The sequence below is a fragment of the Syngnathus leptorhynchus genome, chromosome 17, assembly GCF_054491065.1.
Source record: "Syngnathus leptorhynchus isolate UIUO chromosome 17, UIUO_Slep, whole genome shotgun sequence".
Lineage (NCBI taxonomy): Eukaryota > Metazoa > Chordata > Actinopteri > Syngnathiformes > Syngnathidae > Syngnathus > Syngnathus leptorhynchus.
This window is the reverse complement of record NC_141211.1, coordinates 6,640,371-6,649,435: the sequence shown is the minus strand read 5'-3', so window position 1 is coordinate 6,649,435 and position 9,065 is coordinate 6,640,371. Positions and strand designations below refer to the sequence as shown.

The window sequence follows — 9,065 nt, the reverse complement described above, 5'->3', positions numbered from 1 at the left end:
GGGGTGTGACATCACTAACATGAAAGAGTCCAATTGTTTATGACGTCAACTACTTTAAAGAGGTCAATAGACACTTTACGTACATTAAAGAAACAAAGAGCCCGTTCAGTCACACTTGGGATAAGATTTTAAGAGTATCACTTCACTTCCCCACGCGACAAAGGTAGGTAGATTAATTAGCCTCATTAGCTTAGCAGTAATCGCAGAGAATTCAACTGGCACTCACACTTTGTTCTATTATATTATAGAGAGCCTGCCAAGGATTACGAGCATGTCGGCCTTTAAGAGAAAGAGCGAGTCGGTAAAAAGCCGATCGCCGCCACAGCATCCTCCATTCAGCAATCCAGCGGGCGGTGACGCCACAGCAGGGCGGGACAAGAATTCCAACTCCGGTCTACTTCGCACTCGACGTGGAGAAGACAGCACTGCGAGCTGGACGAAGTCTGGAATTTCAGGCGAACCGAGAGTGAGTATCGATTTCCTGTCGAACATCTCGTTGGTGCGTTCAGTTGAATGTACGTCTTTGATGTGTCCATCTTCCTCGTCACGTCCTGGCGAGGAGCGCTGGATAAGCTGGAGCAAGACTCGTTCGCGTCTGTTAACTTGAATCTTGTCTGCTAGCAGCCTAGCTTTGGCTGCTCTTTTATTTTTATACAAATCTGCTTATCCAACATCTACAAGTTACTCTCAACTCTTTTATTCACTCCTGTTAGCCTTAAACTTGTCTTGAAAATTTTAGAAAATCGCATTTCGCAGACCTTGCAAAAAGGTGTTTTTAAAGTGACATTTTTAAAATCGTGAAATAAACTGCACGGCAGCTAGAAAAAAAATGTTTATGCAAATTAAGCACCCGTGCACGCACATGCACCACATTTGAATAATTAAAAATAGATCACGCATGTATTTTTGTGTGCGCTTGGACCTACAGTTTCCCTGATCACAGACCTGCCTTGTTATATCTTTTTTTTTTTTTGGACAAATGTTCCATAATGCTGGCATTATACCAGGAAATGATTCACTGGGGATGTGCCGCTCCCTCATGTACACATTTCGGTTTTATCAGATTCTCCAGTGTACATGACTCAAAATTGTTAGTCAAAGTCAGTGATTTTACTATACAGAAATTAAGCTTTTTATTTAAACCAGCGGCCACATGCCATATGTAGAGTTAAGTGTTTTACCAGGTGTGAGGCGGCTTGTCTAGTGTTAATGCCTTCCTATTACTGGTGTCAGGACTTTAAATCATTAGTCATGATGTCAGAAGTGGAAAAAAAAAAAAAGTGTTGCTTGCACTTCCATTTTGGGCAAATAAAAAAACTGGTTTTCCCCGATTGGAATTTGTCCTTGAATGTGTGGCATTACTGCTTTACATAAAGTTTTCCCTGCACAAAACCACATGGGCACTGGATGTTGTCTTTGTAAAGACAAACCAGACAATCAAGCAAGCGGCAAGAGGGTGTGACTTGTGTGGCCCGTGTGTAAGTGAAACAGGTCGACCCACTTTCAGAACGGCTGCCTTCACCTTCCGCATGATGCTTGTTTGTACTGTTGTGTACTTTTGTCACTTTCCCAGTAAAGTATTTTAACTGCATGCTGCTTAAGTAACTTATTCTTCCCCGAAAAGGGCGGCAAAGTTGAGTATTTCCATAGCTTGTTATCTCATAGGTTAATGAGTCACCTTTTGAATGGGACTCCTTGCTCAATTTGTTAATCACCCTGTGATTCATTTGGTGGTCATATTAGAGGCGTATTCTGTCTTTACTTGTCATGACCCTCAACAGAAAAGGCCATATTGAACATTTACAAACAATGCTGGGAGGCCAGAAGTTGGAGAACAAAAAAAAAACAGCATTTATCATCTAAAGGGCACAGCATGAACAAACACTTAAAAAAAATCATCTGTTAGGTGTGTCGCTTTATCCGTGGTTGAAAAAGCCACCCGATTCCAAACTTTCCAACCCGTCCAGTAGCATTCCTAAGTGATGGCTGCTGAGAGTTGTGCTCTTTTTTGCCCCACCGCACCTACATCCTTTCATTGACTACTAAGCAGTGAGTGACCTTAACAAAACAAAGCAACTTGTTCCAGTTAGAAAGCTGAGCTGTTCATTTGACCATGTTGATTTTACTCGGGGGCATAGATGATGTCACATCTGTTTAGCTTCTCCACGCGCCAGTCGTGACACCGTACGTATTCGTCAATGAATGTGGCCGGGCCCTATCTTTAGCCACGCGCCGTGAAAAGGAAGTGGCGTAGCATACCGCACGCTCATAAGATTCTGAGTCAGTTGGACGCACATGTTAGGAGCTTTTTGGCTCCGCCGTTCAAATCTGTCTGTGTTCTTACAGACTGTTGGGTGTGTTGGGTACTAACTTGACCACACATGGGAAAGGCCGCCAGTCTATTTGTGCGCCTCGCAGTTTCTACGTTAACCTCGTGAAGGAAGCACAGGCAGGGCGGAGCACTAATCAAAACTGGGAAGTGAGTCTTTAAATGGCCTTATAGACTACATTATAATCCAATGAGCCTTTTTGGACCATCGTATGTTGCCCTCCTTCCCCAAAGCTGAGGACAGCTGCCTCGAAACGACAACTGTCCGACTCTCATCGAAGGCCACGGTTTCATGAGGCGATTACAAACGCTCTTTTCTTCTCCGCCACCAGCTTGGCATCTCACATTTGTCCATCGCCATCTGTGGCCGCGCTCTGCGTACTTAACCCCCTCTTCTGTTTCCACTCGGCCTCTGTCGAGGGTGTGCGACAAGGGCCGACAAATGAGGTCATGTGTGTCGGCCCTTGTTGTGGCCTCAGACCCGTTTCACAGCCTTCTGGGGAGGTTAAATTTAGCAACGCGGTTATTTTCTTAATCGTTTTTGGGTTGGGTCTTGCCCACATTTAGTAGCATTTTGGAGAAGAAAAAAACATTCTGTTTTTCAAGTAATGTAAGCAGACTTATCAAAATGATGCTTGCGCTAATCTCTTGAGACCACATGGCCGCCGTTCATCACCTTTCATTAAGACGTTAATGGTTTGGTTAATGTTTTTTTCTCGAACAAGAGGAAGTTAAGTCATTCAGTCCATTGTTTGGCAAATAGAAACTTCAACACTGCAAAACAAACCCTTCTGCGGCCATCAGGAACAATCCATATGCTGCAATGATCTTTTCACCATTTCTCACAATTCAAGTGTTGTTTGTACAACTGTGGTAGTGCAAAACCAGAAATAGCTTTGCCTGGTATTTCTGACTAAGACTTCTTGAAAAGTCACTAGTCTGGATTTTAAATCAGGAAACAAGAACCCCGTTCTGTCTGGAAATCTTGAGGTTGTCACTGCAGTTTCAGCTTCATCTTTTGTTTTGTGAACACTTGTGTTGGCAAGGAATGCCGCCATACCGGTTTGGCCTCGCAGAGGCATCACACCCTCCTCGCCAAGCTGCGCAAGGCCCCTTGTGCATTCCTTGGCTTTTACACTCAGGAAGGAGCTACTGAAAGGAATGCCTTACTTTCTGGGATTTTAGGAGATGGTGACTGTCTCGGAGGAGTTTGGAAATATGTTTCGGAAAACAAAATACGATGTTTTAGAGCGTTTGGCTGACTTGAGTGAGTCATGTTATTGGAGCTTTTCTTTTCTCACAGTTTATCCGCAGGGCTTCTGTATTCTGGCTGCCCGAACAAAAGACCCTAAAATATTCAGTCATTTTTAGAGTGCTTGGATAAAATAAAAACTTTAGCAAGCCATAAAGGGTTACTTGTGAGTCTGAATGTTACTTTTATTTCCACTGCAGGCTGACTTTTTGCTGACTGACCATCCTCAGGTCAATCACACAAACATGTCTGGAAAGATATCAAAAGAGGAACTGGAGGAAATACGGGAAATGTTTGGGAAGATTGGTGAGTCCATAAGTGTCGTATATAAATCTAGTATTGCCGTCGTCTTATTTGCATGACATTTTGCGTCTTTCTTTCCTGTAGATCTGGACCAAGACGGCTACATCAATGATTATGAACTCCATGAACTTCTCAGAGAGACTGGACATCCGCAGCCAGGTTATAAGGTCCGGGAAATCATCCAGCAACTCGATCGCAATAACGACAACAAGATCAGCTTCAATGAGTACATTGCGGTAAGTCAAGCCTGATGTGTTTTCGGGGGGTTCCAACCGCTTGTGTGCTCACGGATGATAAAAGTGTCGCATGACTTCAAAGATTGTGGTTGCATCTTATTGAATCAGCCTTTTGCAATGCTGCTCACATTAGTGATTCATACCAAAAATAAATCCTCAGTCACACCAGATGGCTTGTTGAACAGTTTGTTGACCCAAAGTGTGTTAGTCAGCATGTGTGTCTTTTTATAGCATCTGCTTCCGGTGAATGATGCTATGAACATTTTGTGCTTAGTCTGTTGATTTCCAGAGATGAGTCACAATTTGACAAAAGTCTTCACCCACCACCTATAAATACAATACAGAAACTGCAACATAAGCGATTTTGTCCGTTTTTTGCACAACACGTGTTAAGTTAGATGTTGTCATGACAATGATGAGCCATTCCAGCTATGCTGCTGCTGCGTCTGCAAAGCAACCTTAGTTGCGCTGACTTAAAGACAACAAAGATTTAAAAAAAAAATGGCTCTCCTTAATAAGCTGCAACAAGTGTGTTTGGACAAATTCCGTGGAAAGTGGTTCCAAAATAAAGATTGTGGTCGAGGAGCTCTTTAATTGAGTCCAATTTATTTGCCAAGCAGGAGAAGCAGCAACATTGCTTAAAAACGTAAGTATTTGAAGTTCCTGAGTATTCATCGCCCCCTTGTTCTTGTGTCAGATTGTGAACGAGCTGAAGGGCAGTCAAATAGCCAAAACCTTCCGTAAAGCCATCAACCGAAAAGAAGGCATCCTTGCCATCGGAGGCACGTCGGAGCTGTCAAGTGAAGGAACACAACACTCCTTCTCTGGTAAGAAACACTTCCTTGTGCTCATTAGCATTAGCTTCTGTCTCTGCGTGTCAACACTGATATTTACCTTCACCGTCAGAGCAAACAATACTTGTCGCTTTTGCTTACGTCCATCTGTTGCACCTTGACAGAGGAGGAACGATTTGCTTTTGCCAAATGGATCAACAGTGCTCTGGAAAATGACCCCGACTGTCAGCATGTCCTGCCCATGGATCTCAACACCGACTCTCTGTTCACATCTGTAGCTGACGGTATCCTCCTCTGGTGAGACTTTCTGCTTTCTTTTCAAGGCAGCAACAAAATTGTCCGTGTGACTACAAAAAAAATGTCAGATGTACAATGTCAAATACCAGTGTGTGATTGTTTTATGATATGCAGCAAAATGATCAACCAATCGGTGCCAGACACCATTGACGAGAGGACCATCAACAAGAAGAAGCTCACACCTTTCACTATACAGGTCAGCGAATCTTTTTCATTTCGGGTGTCACTCATTATTATTTCTGGCCACATTGAACATAATTTGGGTGCAGATTTGAATCTTATGAAGTCCTGTCATTGATTGTTATAGGAGAATCTTAACTTGGCGCTGAACTCCGCCTCAGCTATCGGCTGTCACGTTGTCAACATCGGCGCCTTAGACTTGAAGGCAGGGAAACCCCACCTGGTGCTAGGCCTGCTCTGGCAGATCATCAAGATCGGCTTGTTTGCCGACATCGAGCTCAGTAGAAATGAAGGTAAAGGTTACGGTGTACGTGTGAAGCTTTTCCCGCATTTGCTTAACCCACCGTTGGCGCATTCTGACAGCTTTGGCAGCGCTGCTGAGGGAGGGCGAGACACTGGAGGACCTGATGAAGTTGTCTCCTGAAGAACTCTTGCTCCGCTGGGCTAACTTCCATCTGGAGAACGCTGGCTGGCAGAAGATCAAAAACTTCAGCTCTGACATCAAGGTAGGCGGGTACGCAAAAAAAGGTCACTGACACAAAGTCTATCAGCAGAGTAGGCCAAACAATGTTTGCGCACACAGAACTGTAATATCCGCCTGCACGGCCCCTAAAATAGAACTCAATTGGTTGGGAAACCTTCTGGTGCTCTTTGGCTGACGGCCAACTGAATATGTAAGATAAACTGCACAGCACACAAGCAGGCTCTCTCCTCTGGAGAAGGCCGAACCAAAAATTTGTGTCAAAGTATTTTATCCAGTATGTATAAACTGGTTTAATATTTCACGTATTCATGTCCAATGAAAAGTATGGGGTTTTTTTTTGTGTGTGGTTCTCCAGGACTCCAGGGCCTACTTCCACCTCCTCAACCAGATTGCTCCCAAGGGTAACGAAGAAGGCCAGCAGGCCATAGACATCAACATGTCGGGCTTCAGCGTAAGCGCAGCGTGTGCAACTGACTAACACTCGGCAACGCAATCGGTGCCTTTGATGAGGATGTGTACGCTCTCCTCGCCATGCAGGAGAGAGACGACATGAGGAGGGCAGAAGCTATGCTGACACAGGCCGACCGGCTCGGCTGTCGACAGTTCGTCACGGCGGCTGACGTAGTCAGCGGCAACCCCAAACTCAATCTGGCCTTTGTGGCCAATCTTTTTAACAAATACCCCGCTCTGACCAAACCCGAGAACCAGGACATCGACTGGAACCTTCTGGAAGGTGAATCGGGAGGGACGGCGGATGAATAAAATATCAAACGACTAACACTAATGGGTTTTTTTCTGCTGTCTAGGTGAAACACGAGAGGAGCGGACATTCCGAAACTGGATGAACTCCCTGGGCGTGAACCCAACCGTCAATCATCTTTACGTGTAAGTCTCACACCAGTGTCTTTACACTCGTGTTCATGTTTCCACAAGTAGTTTTATTGCTCTGAATTAATATGCCGTGTTGCTTTGTGCAGAGACCTGCAAGATGCCATTGTTATCCTGCAGCTCTACGAGAAAATTAAAGTCGATGTTGATTGGAACAACAAAGTCAACAGGCCTCCATACCCCAAGCTGGGAACCAACATGAAGAAGGTCAATGTTGATTCTTCTTCTTTTTATTTTTTTTTCCCCCCAACCCGCTCATCCGTGACTTACAAATACACTCGCATGTTGAACTTGAATTTTTTCTTACAACCAGTTGGAGAACTGTAACTACGCCGTGGAACTTGGCAAATTCGCCAAGTTCTCCCTGGTGGGCATCGGCGGGCAGGACTTGAACGACGGCAACGCCACGCTGACCCTGGCGGTGGTGTGGCAGCTGATGAGAAGGTGAAAACATCCACAGTGCATTTTTTTGCTCAGCAAGGACTGAGAAATGACACATTGAATGTGCAAAGCGGCGGGCGCACATTCCCACGAGTGTGTCACAAAGACTGATTGTTGACATTGTTAGTGCTGCTCTGAGCTCAACAACACAGCGGTTATGGCTGGCTGGCTGGCTGGTAAAATCTAAAAAGTCAATGTTAAAATGCAGTCCTGTGTTGTGTTGCAGATACACTCTGAATGTACTGGAGGATCTGGGTCATGGGGAGAAGGTCAATGATGAGATCATTGTGAAATGGGTCAACGAAACATTAGCGGAAGCCGGAAAGAGGAGCAAGATTTCAAGCTTTAAGGTAGAATTTTTGTATTCATTATTAGTAGTCATTTTTGTGTGTGCAATGTTGTTAAATGAGCCAATTGTGCTTTTCTGGGTGGTGATCAGGACAAGGAGATTAGCAACGGTTTGGCAGTATTGGAGCTGATTGACGCCATCCAGCCCCAAAGCGTCAACTTCGACCTGGTGAAAACGGGACACCTCTCTGAAGATGACAAGCAGGAGAATGCCAAGTATGTTTTTTTTTTTTTTTTTCCAGAGCATGCAACACTATTTTCTCTTATGTGTCATTTATGAATTATGCTTCAATTGTGTCTCTCGTTTCTTCAGATACGCCATATCCATGGCGCGAAAGATCGGCGCACGTGTCTACGCCCTCCCTGAGGACCTTGTGGAAGTCAAGCCCAAAATGGTGATGACTGTCTTTGCGTGCCTGATGGGTCGGGGGATGAAGAAAGTCTAGAGAAGATTATTGTGACACTTGTTACACCCGCCTGAAGGACTATTGTTTAGAAGGTTGAAAAATCATCAAAATTGCAAGATATCGCTCCCTCTTTGAAAGACTGGAGGTGTTTAATGAAGATTGCCGCGCTGTTATTTAAAATGCCACGCTTGGTAAATATCAAACGGACCTTGTGTTACTGACGACAACTCGCAGTAAGTACCCTTGATAAATGTGTTGTTTTGTGTTTTTTTTCTTTCTATGCATATTCCAGCTGAACGGTTTACTTAATTTACTTACTGCCGCTGATGTCCCACACATTCCTCAGGACAAGAGGGTTATCTGGAAGACACCCCAAAATTCATGCATGCCTCATTCACTTTTTTACATATCAGTATACAGAAGCCATACGGTCAAACTATAGTGACGACCACTCTGTATATACTGCCCCTATTTTTTTTTTTTTTGGGACCATTGTGTGAGGTAATATGCTGGTCAGAGCTGGGCTTCTGTTGTTGTTATTATATTTTTTTGTTTCCAATGAAGAGCAGGTCGTCTGGGCTCTCCGCTGTGCCTTCTTGTCTCAAAGGCGAACCTTTGAGCTTTTGCACTTCTTTTGCATTCAACTGTTACCAAATATTAACTCAAACCTTTACTACGACGATGGCCGAATTGCATTTGGCCATGTGGTCATGTCGACTCTAAAGTGCTTTATCTTGTGTACCAATAAATATGACTTTGAAAACTGAAGGCTTGATGGGTTTTATTGCTGGCCACTTCCTTTTTTGATCTACCGGTTGATACTTCTCCATTTCTGCAAATATTTTTTTTAACTACAGTTGGACCAAAAACAGAACAAGTAACTTGCTTTTTTAGTTTTCATTGGGTTTTTTTTTTTGTAGACTGCACACAAAGGTAGAGTGGAAACAGATTGATGTGTACACAGTTCAGTGGCCTGAGTGTCAGGCAGAAATGAAGTCCGAGGGAGAGAAAAACACATTTGGTTTTGTTTCAGATGAATGATGAAGCTAAACTATGTCTCCTGTGGTTTCCATCTTTTGTGTTTTAAGCTTCACAAAAAACCTATT

At 44.0% G+C, this 9,065-nt stretch overlaps 1 protein-coding gene across 2 annotated transcripts; it reads left to right on the top strand.

Annotated features, from left to right (window-relative positions):
• Positions 1 to 22: 22 nt before the first annotated feature.
• pls3 (plastin 3 (T isoform)) lies at positions 23 to 8,727 on the top strand. Of its 2 annotated transcripts, XM_085935723.1 has the most exons (17): positions 23 to 163; positions 249 to 466; positions 3,782 to 3,887; positions 3,969 to 4,120; positions 4,818 to 4,947; positions 5,079 to 5,211; positions 5,326 to 5,407; positions 5,519 to 5,684; positions 5,755 to 5,897; positions 6,231 to 6,326; positions 6,413 to 6,608; positions 6,682 to 6,760; positions 6,853 to 6,970; positions 7,077 to 7,207; positions 7,431 to 7,554; positions 7,644 to 7,768; positions 7,866 to 8,727. In XM_085935723.1, exons 2-17 carry the CDS (start codon positions 272 to 274, stop codon positions 7,996 to 7,998), a joined length of 2,109 nt encoding a protein of 702 aa, XP_085791849.1. In that variant the 5' UTR covers positions 23 to 163; positions 249 to 271; the 3' UTR covers positions 7,999 to 8,727. The 2 variants fall into 2 exon arrangements, with proteins under 2 accessions (XP_085791849.1, XP_085791850.1); XM_085935724.1 differs by lacking the exons at positions 23 to 163; positions 249 to 466 and adding an exon at positions 3,442 to 3,596.
• The last annotated feature ends 338 nt before the right edge of the window (positions 8,728 to 9,065 follow it).